This window comes from Eutrigla gurnardus (assembly GCF_963514095.1).
Source record: "Eutrigla gurnardus genome assembly, chromosome: 20".
Classification (NCBI taxonomy): Eukaryota; Metazoa; Chordata; class Actinopteri; order Perciformes; family Triglidae; genus Eutrigla; species Eutrigla gurnardus.
In genome coordinates this window covers 5,170,768-5,188,713 of record NC_139931.1, presented here as the reverse complement: position 1 = coordinate 5,188,713, position 17,946 = coordinate 5,170,768, and the positions used below count along the sequence as shown (strand labels likewise).

The following is a 17,946-nucleotide window of genomic DNA, read 5'->3' as shown; positions in this document are numbered from 1 at the left end:
TCATCATGTCTCATCAAACACCACCTACAAAGGTGAGGTGGGTAGAGAGAGGGAGAGGGAGAGAGAGGGAAGGGAGAGTATAAAAGAGAGAGTACAGAGGCTCCTCCTCATTCGCTGCTTGTGTTTCTTGTGTTTTTTCAGCCTGTTCTTCACTCACACTCTCGCTCAGCAGACATTCAGAGGTGGAGAGCAAAAGATTCTCACTGGGAGGAAAGAAAAGGGGGGGAAGGGAATCAGATTCTCTCACCAAGAAAAAGACATTAACAAGAAAGACAGAGGTATAGAAATATCATGTTAATTTTGAGGGAGGGGGGGTGCTCTCACTAGCCCTGCCTTCTGCACGTGCTCAGCTCTGTACAACTGTGTTCCCAGATGGAGAGGATGCAGGGAGAGGGAGAGGGCGACCCCCTGGAGCAACCGAGCCCACTGACTGACAAGGAGAGGCTGATGATCCAGGACTCCTGGGCGAAGGTCTACCAGAACTGTGATGACGTTGGGGTGGCCATACTCATCAGGTATTTCTTTTTTCTTAGTTTTACTCTCCTGGTTTAGATTTGGAGTCTTAAACGCAAGTTATGTTATTAAAATGAGAGGTGACAAAGGTCGTCACAAGATCATTTAAAATATCCCTGAGAGCATTTTTAATAGTTTTGAGCTGACAAGTAGAATTAATTCTTAAATCGATGTAACGTCTTGAAGAGGCTTCTAATCTGTTCTTGTTTTTCAGAGTAACTGACATAAAATGAGAACGTTAAAACATAATAAAAGACAATCTTCACAAATAAAACACCACTTTAATGATATTTGAAGCCTGAATGCACTCGTCCGAAGCTAAAAGTTAGGCAACCGCCTTTATTAAGACGCGTAAAAGCATAAACATGAACAGGAGTATTTACTGACATGTTTTATATCGTAGAACTACAACTTAGCACTGATTATTGTTTACATCTCGATTATCAACTTCAGACACGAGACTGGATTTGTAGTTGAGAGACGACAGATAGTTTCACAAGTTCAACAAGGTTATTTTAAAACCAGTAAAAAGTGTAATGATAGTGAGACGATGATTGCAAGTCGTCCAATCCTTTTTTGTACTCACGGTCTGTTTACCTTCAATCAAAACCAGCTTGAATGTGATTGGTCGATACGGCTTGGACTACAAACAGAAACCAATGCAATGATGCATTGACACAAAACTGTATCAAACTACTATTTTGGTACTTTTCATCATCATTTCTCTTCATTTCTACAACTTGGGTTGGTTCACCACTGATACGTCAAATTTGCATTTAGTGTGTTTCCCCTCTGTTAATATAACTGCACCTTCTGAGGCTTCCTGATGCTTTTCTGCCTGCCATAAAAAAAAAAATCTGCAAAGATATCTATCTAAATCTGACTTAAACCCTGTGGGATTATCCTCCCTCTGCATGCAGTTTGTAAATTCCAATTATCACATTGACTTTACGAGTTTCCCGTCTGTCTGAAGGAACTCAGTCATATATTTGCATGTTATATTCTCACCTTTCCTCCTTTTTTCCTAATCCTGTTGATGAAATAGTAGAGGCCAAGGATAAACATTATAATCCATCAGTCAGACACTCAGAGGGCTCCCTCCCCAAGAGCAGGTCATGTTTCGAATGCCTTTGTAGAGGGCCGGGCAACCTGCAGCAGCATGAATCCCTCTCTGGTGGAAAGACCTTTAAAACGCCCCTCTTTTCTCTGCGATGGAGAGCGTTTTTATCATCTATCACTATCATTTTTTTGAGAGCATGCAACCCCTTTTACAGCCACTAAAATCATATCTGCAAGGACTTGAAAATGCGGGTGTGACGGCCTTTGACTGTCTTTCATGTGTGACAGGATTGACTGCGTGACAAAGCATGCCTTTGTAATCCGTTAGGATTGCAGGTTAAAAGTTAAATGAGGTCAGCAAAAATATGCTTGTGCGGTCACCATGGGCGTCGGACCCTTTGTATGTGTCCCACCCACTTTTTGCATGCAAGCATGAACAGAACTCAATTCATTAAACTAACACTCCCCTCATTTTCTTTCGCCGCATTCCTTCACCAACACTTCATGACCTTCAGGAATTTGAGGAATGAGGATTGATCGATAAGCGAGGCCGTGACAAATTATGGTTTGAGCGGGGAAAGCAGACCGCTGTCACTCACCTGCACCTTGAATCCTTCAAAGTAAAATGTCGTTGTGGGGCGAGAGATCAAAAGTAGCAGAATTATGACGCTGTTTCTCTGAAATTGGAAACTTTCTGTGCGTCTTGAAGAATAGATAAGGACGGATTAAGAGTCCAATGACCATATAAAATAATAATGAGGCTATTTATATGCAACCACAGCTCATGCAATTACAAGAGAGAAAGATTAAACACCACCGCTCCTCATTAGTTTTGCAGGGAAGACAGAAATATCAAGGCCCTCCACCCAGAGAGATCCTGTCTCCTCCCTCCGACATTTAAATCTGCATGTGAAACTAATATCCAGCCATATGCTTCAGAGCGAACGGGGAATGTTTGGCTCCTCTTTCTGTTAGTTGTTGCAGAGACAGTGTGAGATGTGACATCAGGTCAGCAACCAGATGCGTTGGCCCTCTTCCCAGACTGTGGGAGGGGGGGCGTTTTTAGGATCCTCTTTTCTAATTCCCGATGATACTTCTGGGGGTCAAACAGGAAGATGAACCAAAGGAAGGGTCTTTGAACTGTGCAGGGAAATATCAGAACAAAAATAATAATATTTGTGCCAAATGAAACATGAGTGAAAGGTCGGCTGTATTTGCGATAAGAATAATTCTCAACCATACAGTAAACATAATTACAATTGAACGCAGGATCCTTAGCCTCTTTTCCCCCCCTTCTGGTTGAAGATATATTGGAGTGATAGCAGTTATAACAACAATTAAATATTGGCAAAGATAACTGTTTATTTCCAGAGAGTTTATAGCAGCTTCATTTGCTCAAGGATTGAACATTATCTTTGAAAAAATTCCAAAGCTGGAACAAATTTCTAAAACAAAATTCCTCCCGGACACCATCAGAGATATCAGCCTTTAAAGCGAAACATCTGTCATGTACGCTTGATTTAACGCCGCAAGATTAATTTATGTAATGCAACATGTTAAATGATTGATGAGATGAAAGGAAAAATATTTTTATGATATAAATCACCCACAATGATGAAGGTAAAACTAAGCAATCAGCAGAGGGTTTGCATGTTTGCTCCTGCTCCCGATCACAAATATGTAGAAGAATAGATAATTAAATTAGGGTGGAATAGGATGTGCTTGAACATATTTTGGTTAACGACTTTTATGTCTACGGCGAAACATAAGTAGTTATTCAGTGCTGAATATTTCCCCTTTTCAAATCTATTTCAGATACCATACCATGCAGATAAGTTAAACATTAAAAGGGGAAAATATGCAGCCCTCTCATGTCAGTGCTGATATTTACTCGTGGTATTTTGCCAGCTGTGGGGGGGAATAAACGTGGGGTTTGCAGGATCGAAGCTGGTGCTGGCTGAAGGGCGATGAGATTAGCGGAGCGTCGACAGCAGCTGCTCGTACACTCACATCTCTCTCGTTTGCTCCGACTCCCCTTCCTTCTCAGGCTGTTTGTGAACTTCCCCTCGTCCAAGCAGTTCTTCAGCCAGTTCAAGCACGTGGAGGAGCCGGAGGAGCTGGAGAGGAGCGCCCAGCTCCGGAAGCACGCTCGCAGGGTCATGGATGCCCTCAACACGCTGGTGGAGAGCGTCGACAACTCGGACAAGGTGGCCTCGGTGCTCAAGCTGGTGGGAAAGGCGCACGCCCTCCGACACAAGGTGGAGCCTCGGTACTTTAAGGTAAATAAGAGAGATAAAAACTCCACCTCCAGAGAATCCACAGGGCTTAAAGTAGACCCTAAAACATGAACCACATATATGTTTTATGATGTAACCCAGAGGAGATCATGAAGGACCTCTTGATCCCAGGATTCAGTTTTACCATTTATCATTTTTGCCAGTCAGACAGGAGGACTGGGTGGAACAATGGGAGAAGGAGGGTGTGGCAGACAGAAAGGACGTTACACAACATAATCAAGTTAATGTCAAAATGATTCTCAAACTTCCCACCTAACGAGATATAATTATATAATGTTATAATGTGAGGCTAGATTCCAGTCTGTACAGATAACCATCCGTTGACCGTGTGAACCTTCGATCTCTATCTAACTTCCTATATATTTCCTCCAAAATAACAAACCATTCCTTAAATGTGTCTCAAAGAAGTCCTGTGTTTTGTTATGCCGTGGGCAGATCCTGAGTGGCGTGATCCTGGAGGTCCTGGGGGAAGAGTTCACAGAGGTCGTGACCCCAGAAGTGGCCGCGGCCTGGACCAAACTCCTGGCCACGGTCTACTGCGGCATCAGAGCCGTCTACGAGGAGGTGGGCTGGACGAAGCTCTCGACCTCAACCGGGTGAAGATTTTATTAGTCTGGCATCACTGGAGCACAATGAGAGACTTCTAATGTTTGGGGCCGCCGCCTCGTGGGAGAGCGATGTACCGACCTTTGACAGGAAACAATGTATCAGGGGGCAAATCTGAGGGGATTCAATACACTGTAATCTAAGATACTCATGGGCTATGGGACATACACTCTAAATAACCACAGGAACCCTTTTCATGTGTGTGTGTGTGTGTGTGTGTGTGTGTGTGAGAGAGAGAGAGAGAGATCCTAGAAAATCAAAGTTATCGATCTTGTTTTTTATACTCTTGTAAAGGACCAAACTGTTTTAAGGAAAGAGCAAAGGTAAACAGTGGATGAGAGGTCACATTTGACTTGGATGTGCCTTCTGCCTGAATGTGTATATCTTAATAAACACTGCCATGTAAATACAATATATATATATACATATATATATATAATATCATGTGATGTGATTCCTTTTTTCCGTGGCCATTTTTACATTTTTAAACGGTTTTGTGACGATTGTACAATTTGTCATTACGACTCACCTTTGTAGGCGATCTGTATTTAACACCATTTTGAAATAAAAATAAATAACAAAGAAAGCCATGAGACCCGTTATTGCCTCGATGCTAGATGCTTTTAACGTCTGCTCCCAGCTGACTCCCCTGCATATACTCACAAGTATGTCGACATAATTAGACCTTTCCTCGCTCTCGTTCGGCCTACTGCTCGCTTATTTTCTGCTTGAGTCAGCAGCGTAAGTATAAGATGCTGGAAGTCTCTATTTATAACCCCATTTAACCCCCACGATGCTCTCTTTTCGTTATGAACTGTATTTTAGGAACACTTGGTCAACTATGAGTTTGTTTTATCCAGATTTATGGTCATTTGATTTGAATTTCAACAGTCTCTTACAAAATGCTGCCCTTTCTTAAAAAAAAAAAAGGCAATATCAAGGTTAATTTGGCCAACTGCGTTGACGACATGCTTTCAGAATAGAAACACACAGCATGCTCTGTTTGCCTCCTAGTCCCGCGTTGATCCCAGCTAATCCTCAGAGCTAATCTCCCCAATCATGAGTGAGAGCCGGGAGGAAAGACAGGAATAGTCCGATTGTTACACGATAAATTCTGCCGTTCAAGCCTTTTTCGATGGGAGGACAAGTGTCAGTGCTATAAACCTCCCCGGGTCCCGGCAGGAGACCGTATAGGAGGGTAGGATCATGTGTACCACTATGGTGGTCCTCACCACCATCGCTCTCATCCTGCGGCAGAGATTCTCCAGCAAAATCAAACCGTGAGTACCGATCGTGACCTCGAGGTCATTATAAAATCTGTTTAGACTTCGTTTTCAAGTCCCTGACAAAAAAAAGATGTTATACTATTAAAATAATTACATGTAAAATACCTACATATAACAAGTACAACATGCCTGTGTGTTTCATGCATGTGGGAGTGAGTGAGACTTATCTGCATCATTGATTTGAAATCACTCCGGTGATTATTTTAGGGTTCGCCTTGAGCAACAGTGTGCAGAATAAGTGGCTCGATGCATAACAACAGTGTATTCCAGGGTTTTTTTTTTTTTTTTTAATGGCAAGATGAATGGAGGGGAAAGCATCAGAGCTCTCGAGCTCACGGCTGCTAATTGACTCAAAGTGCAATCTTCTCCCCCCGGCCCTGCTCATCCACTCACAAAGCAATGGCAAACAATACCAGGAAGCTACAGCACAGCTCAGCATGGCAACAGCTACCTCACACAATTATGAGCTAATAATCAGCAACCTTTTTTTTAATAGGTTCCTAAATAAAACTGTGTGTTCAAGAAGGCTGATTAATGTGAAGCATTTAATATTGAGTTTTGTTGCGTGTCACAGGCAGAAAGAGGCCACTGAGAAAGACGTGCCGTACACAAAGAGTAATGGAGCAGCAGAAACCCAGAAATGACATCACGGGGTAAGGACGCACACACGAGCAAGTCAATAAAAACAGACATGTAGGATTTATGGGCATGTATGATACAGCCATGGGGTTCAAAGTGGGGCAGATATTTTGACTTTAAAGGAGCAGTGTGCAGCATTTAGGGGGAATCTAGCACAAATAAAATGTTCATAAGTGTGTTTTCTTGAGTGTATAATCAGCTGAAAATAAGAATGTTTATGTTACCTTAGAATGAGCCGTTTAAATTTACATAAGGAGCGGGTCCTCTTCATGGAGCCGGCTGCCATCTTTCTACAGTAGCCCAGAAGGGACAAACCCAACACTTGCTAGATAGGGTCATTCATGTTTTCTTCTCTAAGGCGAACATGAAACTTGAAACCCAGGTGATGTCTACATCGTTGATGTTTGAAAGCATCTCATTAGAGGAGCTTAAGGGGCGCTTTGTGCCAGACCCTGACAGGCGTGACAAAGCATCATTGGAGAAGTTTCAGTTGGTTGCAATCTGCAACTTGTTTTAACACGTAGGAATATACCGGGATACTGAGGTGAACTAGGCCTGATGACATCATGGGACATTCTCTAGGTGATGTAAGGACACAAATGAGACAAGACAAGTCAGTTATGCTCAACAACAAGTCCGTTATGCGAAACACAAAGTTCTTACCTTGAAGCTAGACGTAAGACAGACTGTCGTTCTGCCCAAACCTCGATTCTCTCGATGATCATCGGGCACCAATAAATGTTTCTGCCATCTACCATCTCAAAGTCCATGGTCCATCACAAATTATTGTCCAAATGCTAAAAGCTAATGCTAAATTTACTTGAACCGGTTTCGAAAAGATATGAGGAAATTGATTTAAGTTGTAAATTCCGATCAATTCAAATCAAAACAAAGTGGGAAGAAAGAGAGACAGGAAAACATCCAGACAGACAAAGAGACATTGACAGTGTGTGTGTGTGTGTGTGTGTGTGTGTGTGTGTGTGTGTGTGTGTGTGTGTGTGTGTGTGTGTGTGTGTGTGTGTGTGTGTGTGTGTGTGTGTGTGTGTGAGCGGAGGTTTACAGAAGGGGCTTCAGACAAGGGAAGAAAGTGGAGCAGTGGAGCATGTTACAGAGGCACAGATGCATAAAGAGCTAAGATGCCTGCCCCACATTGAGCTTTTAAGTATTCACTGCTCCACCGCTTATACTAAATGATTCAGAGGCAGAACAACAACCCATTATCTCTTTGGTGGGTTATTATTATCATAAGTAAATTACCTACATCACAAAGCTTAATGCAACTGAAAATATCTTGATAGAAAGTATTAAACTAATTGACCTTTGCACAAAACCACAACATGGGGTTTTTCCTGCTGAGCAACAGGAATTGTTAATTTTATTATGTTGTTAGGTTTAAAACCATTAAGTATGGGTTAGAATAACTACGCACAGTTAGGTTCAGTCAACTTAATATTTCAGAAAGCCATCACCAACACGTCTCTTTACAACAACACTCAATCTCATGTTTGAAAATCCTCTATTGTTGGACCCCATCCCCCTCCCAAACCCCAGCCACCTGCTGAGTCACCTTTCAGGGCCTGCAATCACAGGAATGTGATCTTTCACCTGCTGAATCATGTTTATGGTGGCAATTTAGCCGAGTCAGGGGGATACTTTCTTTTATGAATTATTATTTTTGCTACATCATACATGACTTTGAATGATGTAGGCCTTTTTTCTTACCTATGATCAAGCCTTGTCATTCACTTTATTTTAACAAGAATGAAGTAGAAAACAAATGTGTTTCTACGTCACAATTTTGAAAGTCACAAACCCTGATTTGTTTTCTCCCCTTCTCTCAGTGATCTCTGGTATCAAGACTTGGCCTGCAACCTTTTTGTTGTCCCTCTTATTGATCAGATTTGGGTTTTTATCTACATTTGGCAGCTCCCGCCAAGACTCCCACCAGGATTAAAGATCGATGAAGCCAGCTTTGATCGTGGCTCCCCCCCCATCTGTCCTGCTGTCATGACTGGAACAGGAAACAGCAACTGAGTGAATTCCAGTTAAGAAGATGAAGCTTAACACATGCTGTGTGCTAAGCATTAAAACGGAATACACCGTTGTTTTAAAGTTTGGATATACCATCAGGGTAATAGGTGAACATGTCATGTGCCTCTGCATTCAAATGCATTTCCTGTTTTGATAAAAAAACAACAACAAATGATTTTTATGTATTTTAAAGAGTAGCTTCTCTTAAAGGAACAGCATTAAGGGACATCTACTGACAGAATTTGAATGAATTATTAATGCGTATCTTTTCTTTATACTTGCCTGAAATGTAACCCTTTTTTTGAGCCAATTATGTCTACATATGGAATGGATCCTCTTCACAAAGCTTGCCGCCATCTTTCTACAGTAGCCCAGAAAGGACAAACCAAACACTTGCTCTAGATACGGCCATTTGCATTTTCATGTTTTCACGTTGGCCGCCATAGTCTACCTACACGGAGAAGGATTCAGTCGGTTGCAAACTGCAACCTCCCTGATGGATGACATCAAATCCTATACACTGTACCTTTAAGATCCCATTACTGATCTTGCTGAAATCATGTGTTGTATTGCATATGAATGTCCATTCTGTGAATCCTTTAATGGTTAATGTTGTAATCAGCCCACTGATCAAATAAAGCCATGACTGAATGAATAGTTGTCTCTTGCATGCACTTAGAATTTACTGTGTTTGATTTGTGATGATGATTTATTAAAACGATGTACATTTTTCATATAATAATATCAGGAAAGCATTTATTTTCCTCTTATTCACTACAGGCTGCTGTAGTTAGAACGGGTACATTTGTTTCTTGACCATTTGTTAACAGTTGTTGTCATTAGCACCTGAGCCGTTAGCAGTGTCTTCACATAGCATATGAAATGTAGGATGACATTGCAGAAAACGGTGTTGTTGGCGGTGATGTTTTTCCAGCTATTTTCATGCTTTAAGGTCAGTGGACTCATTCCTGCATGCACGGGCAAGCTGCATGTTTGCCATGTCTATAAAACAAATCCCCGTTTTGACAGAATGATGGACATTAAACCCACGTGGTGCAGGCGTGCATGTCTAAACCCAACTCTGGAGCACCTGAAGCGGCCCCACCAGGAATAGTGAAGCTAAATAGTGAACCTAACGTTTAACCGACAGGCTTGCTGGTTGTCTTGTGATCTTAATGAATTAAACATAGGCTTCAGAAGATAAATTATTCAGCTCTTCATTTTTTTTTAAACTCATTTACTCACTTACTTTGATTAATTGTCTAAGCTCTGACGCCACCTGGTGGTCAAAACAGTTTGGTAGCTTTCACCAGAGTTAGCAGGTAAAGTATCAAAATCCACAACAAGCACGTTCGTGAATTAAACGCAACCCAAAAATTCTATATTTTTTTCCCGACACGTGTTACCTTAAAGGATACGCTTTAAAAAACTACTATACCCACAATGCACCCCGTCCTGTAAACAGGAAGCGTCTGTCTCGCGCGCCGCTTGGTACGGCTGTGTGGTAACGTTACTGCAGCAGTAATCTCAAACGTAGAAGCCTCTGATTCACCTTCCGCTGTGTGAACAACGACTAATCACGGCCGCCACGTTAACGTAATGCGACGTGTAACCATAGTAGCGTTGCCTAGCTACAGCCGTGTGTCTCGTCCCTGACATGAACGCTCCTCAGTGGTTACCAATGGAGACCGGAGACGCCTGATCAGATTTAGCTAGGTTAGCTAAAGAAGCTAGCGAGCTACGCAAAGTTAGCAGGAGAGATTCAACATGGTGAGTCAAACTGGTGCTAATATCAACATTCTCGTGATTTATTCGAGTTAAATGTGTTTTTTTTTAAAGTTAAACGCATGTTTTCAGTCACTTTGTATGCATGTAATAATTTCCCCGGGTTTAGTTACGCCACGATCATCCAGCTGTACAACAACTCATTGTATTCTACTGTTATTTACAGGCTGCAAAGATGAAGGGCAAAGCATCCAAAAGTAAGTTTGTCACGTGTTCTTGTATTATTATTATTGTAGCAGAGAAACAGAAATACATGAATAAATAATGCTACAAATGACTAGTCATAGAGAGTAACAGACAAATCAACCAAAACAAAAGGCATCAGAAAGTAACTTGTGTAAAAGTGTGTCACGGTTTTCCCCAAGGTTCATTTGGAGATGACGATTTGCTTGACAGCTTATTTGATGATACAAGTAAGTGAACAGTGTATTCATGTACGATCACTGTGAGGTGTTTGTGTGTCCTCATACTTTTCTCTCAATAATTTACTCTCCAGATCTCCCAGTCCGGGGGAAACCAACTCGTGGTGGACCCCTCACCCGGTACGTTTGGAGTAATCCAAGAGATACATAGCATGGATTATAAATCAGAGCTGTGAGTTTTTCTTTCTCCTCCCCAGCAGCACTGCCACTGACAACATCTTCAGTATGCTGGCCGAGGAGGTAAAACAGGATGGGGACTCTGAGGTATGTGGACAAACATGATGGAATATATGTATATATAACATTAATGTTTTGGCACTAATTTCTTATTTTTGTCCAGGACTCTGACGTCTCAGCAGCAGATCCCAATGACATACTGAAGAACATGAAGGTAGGTCATTATTTTTGCTTTGTAGTCGTCTGTGCGTGGTCTCAGCTCCACTCCTCGTCTCGTTGTTCTGCATCCTCCTTCAGGACATGGACGATATGGATGCCGACCTGTTTGCATCAAAGAAAAAGCCCAGTTCAGCTCCTGCACAAACAAAGCCGTTTGGTAATGAGGGGCCAAAGAAAGACGCCTCCGTATCAGAAAGTAAAGTAAAACCAGAGGGAGCAGATAACTCAGTGCACACTGTTCTTGCATACATTATTTTCTCATTATTAGCTTCACATTATGACTGGCTTTGAAGTTTGCATTGGTAGCAGGAATCAGAGAGAGCTGTGTCTCCCCCCTCTTAACTCAGATGAACCCGGCGCAGGAGGGAGGAAGACAAACTCTGCACCTTCGCCTACAGCGAGTAACTCCAGGAAGTTCAACCCATCTGGTGTGTGCGAGCCTCCCCATCCCGTCTCCGACTTTACAAAGATGATGCCTCTTTATCTACTGCTTTAAAGTTTAACGTAAAGGATCTTATTCCACCTGCAGATCTCGACGACCCCCTCGCTGACCTGCTTGATGACCTGCTTTCAGACGAAGACAAGCCCAAACCTAAATCCAGCACGCAGCCAGCCCAACCGGAAAAATCTGCACCGTCTCCTTCAGCATCTCCTGTCGTAAAGACCGAAACACGTGAGCCTCCAATGAGCCGTGATTCTTCATCTTCAAACTTTGAAAACAAACAACCTCTCAAGTACGTGTTTATGCTTTGTTCGTCAGCAAAAAAAAGAAGTGATCTCACATTTGATGATGAGAAGGAGGACCCGATGGATGCACTGGGATTTGACAGCGATAAAAACATTTCCACGAAAAAAGAGGCCGCGCTTTGGTCCAACAAGGAAAGGTAAGAGCTTTGTTCTCAGTCTTATTGTTTTTCCTTATTTATAGTGCTGAAACGATAAATAATTACTGCTTTTGGGGTTTTGGGGTGATGCTAAAAACAAAGCCAAACTGGTTTGTTGTTTTACAAAGTAACATCTTTCATCAGCAGGCGTGTAGCTCCTTTTCTACTTTCTACACATTTTCTTTTTTGTTGCAAAAATGGCCAACTTTCCCTGCCTTCCTTTGCCTCCTAACATGGTCTCTTTCACCTTTGATTCTCTGTTGTGTCTTCCAGTCTCAGGAGCGAGAACCCTAAGAGACCTCGTACCAAAATAGATGAGATTCTGGAGAGTATGACCTCCCCTCGACTTCTGGAGCGACCTCCTACTGGCGAGAGGAAGGAGCAGCATCAGCAACAAGAGAGGACCTCCACCGTGAAAGGTAATAGAGCGCCGTGGTCTTCTGCTGAGCAAAGGTATGAGTAAGTACCGTTTTTAAAAGGGGATTCTGTTCCCTGCCACCTTCAGAGGATGACCTCACATTTGGCTCCTATCAGCCCACTCTTGGATCCACACCTGAGGGGCGCCAGTCCCGCAGGCAGTCTGTCAGGTGTGTGTGAAGATTTGGTGTTTTACAGCAGGCTTTTTGCCCTCCATGGTAAACGGAACATCTGATTTTTGTCTTATCGTCAGGTTTTCTACAGAAGATGTCAGCTCCTCTACCCCGGAGAAGAAGCCAAATCCCACCACCCCCACCTCCGCCTCCACTCGCCACCGCAACTCCTCTGACTGGCTAGGTCTCAAGACAGACGAGGACCACACCCTTCTAGTGGGCGATGCTAAAAAGACTTCCACAGAGTCTCCAAAGGCTCCTTCCTCTCCTTCATTGGAGAGAAGACCCTCCCTGGCTGGTAGTCATGCCACGTCTGCAACAAAAATGGCAGCAGACGCCCCTGCCTTAAATTACATTATCAGCAAACAAACCAAGCCAGAGGTCTCTAAGAGCCAGCAGAGAGGAGAAGAGGAGCAGGAGGAGGATGACTGGTTAGCAGGAGCACTGAGCAGGAAAAAGGCTCTGTCAGTGTCGGAGGTGAAAGCGTCCAAGCAGGACGACTCTTTAGGCCAGGGAGAAGATCTGGAGTCAGCTGTTAGGTACACAGCCAAGGAAATACGATACAGACAATGACAGAAGAGGCTTGATTCTCAGTGTTGAATGATAACCTGCTTTTGTTTTTAGTAAACACGTCACTTCACCAGCTCCCAGAGGCAGAGAGGACACTCTCACATCCGTCAAGGAAACCAGGTATTTGTTATGTAAATCCATGAAACTCACGAACTGTGAAATGTTTTTGCTATTTTTGTCGCTCTCCTTTTGTTTTGTGCAGCATCAGTTTTCTGGAACAGCCGAGCCCCGCTGCTCACTCCACTCCTGTCAGAGAGGCGAGGACCAAGCCAGGTATTTATCCAAATAACGACAGTTTATAATAACGGAGCTTCACTTCCTCCTCTGCTCCCCACGCTAAAGTAGACCTCTAAATTTGTCTCATCCCTCAGATTGCCCTCCTCAGATTACTGGTCCTTTGCCAGTCTCTGCTGCTAGCGTTAGCCACAGCCAAACCCAGCAGCATGAGGGGTCCAGGCTGGAAGGAGGGCCCAGTCAGGCTTCGGGTGAAACCCCACTACAGCTGCCTTTGTGGTGTAGGTAACCTTGGAGAAATCTGAAGTAGTTTTAGATACAGAATTCACCATTGCTTTAATATCTGATGTGAATAAGATAATATGATTATTGGTTGTTTTTGTTCCAGCTGTTCCACAGCCAAACCAAATGCAAAATACACCAACTGCTGTCCAACAACAGGTATTCATAGTTTTCTGCTAGACGGTTGTCATGATTTGGGCTATGATGTAATAATTATTTTTTTCCATACCCTCTGAAAAGGTGACGCTCTCAGCAGACAGCCTGCAGCAGCTTCTTCTACAACAGCAGGTTGGGAACGTAGAAGTCTCCACTATCAGATTCATCTTAAATGTTAAAAACACATTCATCACCTTTGACCTTGCCTGGCCTACTCTTCGACAGATGATGCACTCTCAGCTGCTGGGTCTCGGGGGTGTTGTGGACGCAGGGGTCCTACAGAGACTCAAAGAGAGGGACCAGCAACCTGGAGATTATCAGGCTTTGCAGACTCGCATCATCCAACTGGAGGGAAAGGTGCACTAACGCTGTTGTAGTGACGAGAGGGAAACACATAATGATCCTCCCTTTCTGTGTTACCTCCGTGTATAACTCCTGCTATGTTCTCGTCCAGGTGAAGACTCTGCAGATGGAGCGCGACCAAAGCCAGCTGTTGCTCGAGAGTGTCCAGCAGCGGCATAAACAGGACATGGAGCTGATGGAAAACACACACAAGTAGTTTACTCGTCAACCGCACACCCACACACACACGTAGTACACACACGTGCATCGCCTGTGTACACGTTTAACATACATTATTCATAATTCCCTGCACTTTAAATCAGCTTATGAGTGCGTCTGTGTGCCCTAATGCTGAACGTATCTCTGTGCATGTCCAGGGCTCGTGTGAAGCTGCTGGAGGAATCAGCGGCCCAGAGGGAGACACAAGCACGGCAAGAGTGTGAAGACCTAATGGAGCGGCTGGCTGCAGGAACGAGGTCGGCAGAGCAGGAACGCTCAGAGCTGCAGGCTCAGTACCAGCGCAAACTGGCCCAGGCCCAGCAGGACCGAGACCGCGAGGTGGAGAGACTCCGAGACCTCCAGAGGTACAACAGGGATGACCTCTATAACAGATAACAATAGCATGTCTGGTGTTGTGACATTCAACATGGAAGTAAGTCATCAGTAGTAAAAACAGTTTGTCCTTTGTTGCTGTCAAGGAAATCTATCTTGGAGATGAAGAAAGACCACGAGCACCAGGTCCAGAGACTGAAGAAATTAAAGGACGAGGAGATTGATGCCGTTACAAGCGCAACATCTCAGACCAGGTTAGATTTGATCAAAGGACTCCAGCCCTCAATTATACTAGTAATAATACTCCTGTACATACTAGTAGTACATTCTTTCTGTAGTTGTGCCAAATGTCAGTTTCAATGCCGATATCTGTGTTTTTCTGTGTGTCCAGATCTCTTACAGTGGTAATCGAGCAGATGGAGCAGTTCTCCTCTCGGCTGGGGGATCTGTCTTCTCGGGTGGAGAGCACACATGAACACTCGGCTCACGGCCTGGAGCAGGGGGCGCGGCACCGAGACGAGCAGCTCCGATGTACCTCAAACACACACACACACACACACAAACAATTAGGTCAAGAAACACGTTGTCTAATCTAACACATTGCAAGTGGGTTAAGGTCATTCTCTAAATGCATGTTTTCAGTGATGCAGGACCGCCTGGCTCAGCAGCAGAAAGCCATGGCGGAGGAGAGAGCTTACCTCAAGGAAATCATTTCCAGGATGGACACTCAGCTCAACGAGCAGCAGAGACAGCTTGAAAAGGTCCGCTTGAGTAAAATATTTTCAGGAACACCTGCGATGAAGACAGACGCTCAAAGATCCATGTTTTTCTGCCTCAGGAGCGCTGGAAGATGACAGCAGAGCAGGCCAAGGCAGAGTCTACCCAAAGAGGGCTGGAGGGAGAGCGACATGCCCTCACTCTGCAGATCAACATGGAAAGAGAAGAGCTGGAGAGAGCCAAGGTGAGACCTGGTGAACAGCCACATCTGCTGGGTCTTACTTCCACATGAGCCCCTCTGACCTCCTTCTGGTTCCATCAGAGTGCACTGCTGGAGGAGCAGAAGTCAGTGATGCAGCATTGTGCGGAGGAGAGGAGGAAGCTGGGAGCTGACTGGGCCCACTTTCACGCCCTGGAGAAGCAGAGGCACGAGAGGGTTGAACGGGAGGTCAGCAGCCTCCTGGAGAAGAGAGAGGGCTCCATCATCGGTCTGGCACAGGTGAGCTTCACTATGGAGATGGTTTTTCTTTATGGACTTAATCAGATTTTATGATATTATGATGTAAATTAAGTGGATATATTCAAACATTTTCTTACGCTCTCCAGGACTCACAGCATCCAAAAGGACAAAATAAATGTATTTTTTCTGTTTCTGTTGTAGGAACAAGCGGACTTAAAGCTCCACACTGCAGAGCTGAAACAGAAGGAGATGGCTGTGGCCCAGGAGAGAGAGACTCTGGAGAGACTAAGAGAAGAACTGGACCGAGAGAAAGAGAGAATAAGCAGCACAGCCTTGAGACTGAAGACACGAGCCCACGAGGTGGAGGCCTTCAGCCAGGTACGATTCACGCCGCACACATCTCACGTGAAGTGTAATAAAATAAGCAGCGTTTAAGCTTCGACAATGCTTTGCGGATCGCAGCTCGCTGCAGATAAGTATGAGGAAGGAGAGCGGGCGTTGCAGGAAGCAGCGCGTGTGGAGGCTGAGCACGAGGCGAGGCTCAGAAATATCCATTCCCAGACGGAGCGGTTGAGGCAGCGAGAACAACGAATCCTGCAGGTGCGTGTTCTCTATGTAGTATTCTTCTTCTGATTGGGCTTCTCTTCAAAAATAAAATATGAAAAGCAAACTTTGTGGCAATACCTGAACTCTTCTGGTTACAGGAGCAAATAAGTTTAAATCATCTGCAGAAGGACACAGAGAGGCTGAGACAAAACGATCCAGTTACATCTTTAACACAAATGAGTCCACCCACTTTACCAGGTGAGGTCTGTTCTGGTTATAAACAGTAACAAATGTATTAAATATAAAATCTAATAGTTTTGTTTGTCTTTATCTGAAGATACGTGTTCAGTGTTGCCAAACCCTGAGCTGCCCGTCACCCTGAGTATTCCTCCTTCAGTTGCAAACTGTCAGTCCACCGCTCTACAGGCTAGTCTGGCTCTGTGGAAGTACACTGCAGAAAAGGTAATCAGGACACACGTTATGCTGAGATACATGACCGCCAAACTCACTGGCTTGAAATATCCCCTAATTCTGTTACATAAGTTTGATCTTTGGTGCATGACCTTCATAAAGTGGTTTATTGAAAGGTTGCACGTGTTGAAACTGGTGTGGTTCACCCAGTTATTTACTGGCTGCAGCTGCCAAATATTTTATAAGTGTCTTTTCAATCGCTTCCTCCCCACAGGACCGTGAATTCCTTCAGGAAGAGCAGATCTTCTTGGAGAATTTGAAGAAGAAATCTTACAGGTCGCCTTTCAACACAGATTAACGTCATGCTGGGTGCTCACAGTAAGATGGGTTGTGTGCAACGTATTTGGGGTGAGAATTCACACACGAGCATCCTTTTACTTGCAATGAAGTTTATTTAAATACAAAGTGTTACATTTCAGTCCATAATGTAAAGCAAAAAGAGCATCAAAACAAATCTGAGAATTATGTGCCATCATTTTGTTCAATTTTATACATCTTTTTCATTAAACGTCTTTGAGGAAACCAAGAAATCCACTGCATTTATTATACTGTGGGAGCGATCACAGACCGGCGATTCCACTCGATTTTATCTGCAAATAAGAAAAAAGGAGAGATTAACACTTTGACAACTTCTAGACATCACGGGATCTACTGGTCCTGTATCTGCAGTCAAGCCTCAGGTTACCATGGGTCAACACCTAAGTTCAGACAGGGATAACTTTTATCATCACTGGCTTGACTTCAGTCATCAGGTGTCAAAGTCGTTTACCTGTTCAGCTCGTCAGCGCCCATGCGTCGTCTCATACAGCCGCACGTTGCAGACCGTTATAACCTGTAGGGAGAAAATGTACATATACATCATCAAGTGTTCAGATTCTGAACACCAGCAGCAGAAGCTTAGACCGTTTCTCAGAACAGCTATTTCCATCGTCAGTTATCGCATCAGACGGCACTTCCTATGCAGCAGTTTTCATCACCGAGTCGGTGTCAACGTGGATCACGAGATACAGGGGGTACGCACCTTTTCACCAGGCTTCATGTTCAGTCATGACAGTCACACAGAAGGACCGGCAACCTGTAAGGAGACGTTTCATTAGTGACGATTCAG

At 43.9% G+C, this 17,946-nt stretch overlaps 3 protein-coding genes and 1 long non-coding RNA gene across 5 annotated transcripts in view; 3 read left to right on the top strand and 1 right to left on the bottom strand.

The window, feature by feature from the left end:
- Window positions 1–17,946, bottom strand: part of prpsap2 (phosphoribosyl pyrophosphate synthetase-associated protein 2) — a 46,282-nt gene that overhangs the window by 9,767 nt on the left and 18,569 nt on the right. The gene's annotated exons all lie outside the window — the stretch shown is intronic.
- Window positions 129–5,039, top strand: LOC311030783 (cytoglobin-1-like). Its single transcript, XM_084036763.1, has 4 exons — window positions 129–278; window positions 373–515; window positions 3,620–3,851; window positions 4,305–5,039. Exons 2-4 carry the CDS (start codon window positions 373–375, stop codon window positions 4,467–4,469), a joined length of 540 nt encoding a protein of 179 aa, XP_083892889.1. The 5' UTR covers window positions 129–278; the 3' UTR covers window positions 4,470–5,039.
- On the top strand, window positions 5,531–8,707 carry LOC311031102. The gene is made up of 3 exons (XR_014599043.1): window positions 5,531–5,755; window positions 6,336–6,414; window positions 8,242–8,707. It is a non-coding gene; the product is annotated as an uncharacterized lncRNA (long non-coding RNA).
- Window positions 9,929–17,425, top strand: fbf1 (Fas binding factor 1). Of its 2 annotated transcripts, none has more exons than XM_084037263.1 (31): window positions 9,929–10,201; window positions 10,383–10,413; window positions 10,582–10,629; window positions 10,713–10,758; window positions 10,839–10,902; window positions 10,979–11,029; window positions 11,113–11,230; window positions 11,382–11,462; window positions 11,564–11,707; window positions 11,795–11,918; window positions 12,192–12,337; window positions 12,424–12,505; window positions 12,589–13,047; window positions 13,133–13,198; window positions 13,281–13,351; window positions 13,450–13,593; window positions 13,701–13,753; window positions 13,835–13,882; window positions 13,976–14,107; window positions 14,205–14,305; window positions 14,470–14,676; window positions 14,791–14,898; window positions 15,036–15,175; window positions 15,287–15,405; window positions 15,483–15,605; window positions 15,684–15,860; window positions 16,023–16,199; window positions 16,284–16,421; window positions 16,526–16,625; window positions 16,705–16,829; window positions 17,053–17,425. In XM_084037263.1, exons 1-31 carry the CDS (start codon window positions 10,199–10,201, stop codon window positions 17,134–17,136), a joined length of 3,510 nt encoding a protein of 1,169 aa, XP_083893389.1. In that variant the 5' UTR covers window positions 9,929–10,198; the 3' UTR covers window positions 17,137–17,425. The 2 variants fall into 2 exon arrangements, with proteins under 2 accessions (XP_083893389.1, XP_083893388.1); XM_084037262.1 differs by having other exon boundaries at window positions 10,836–10,902.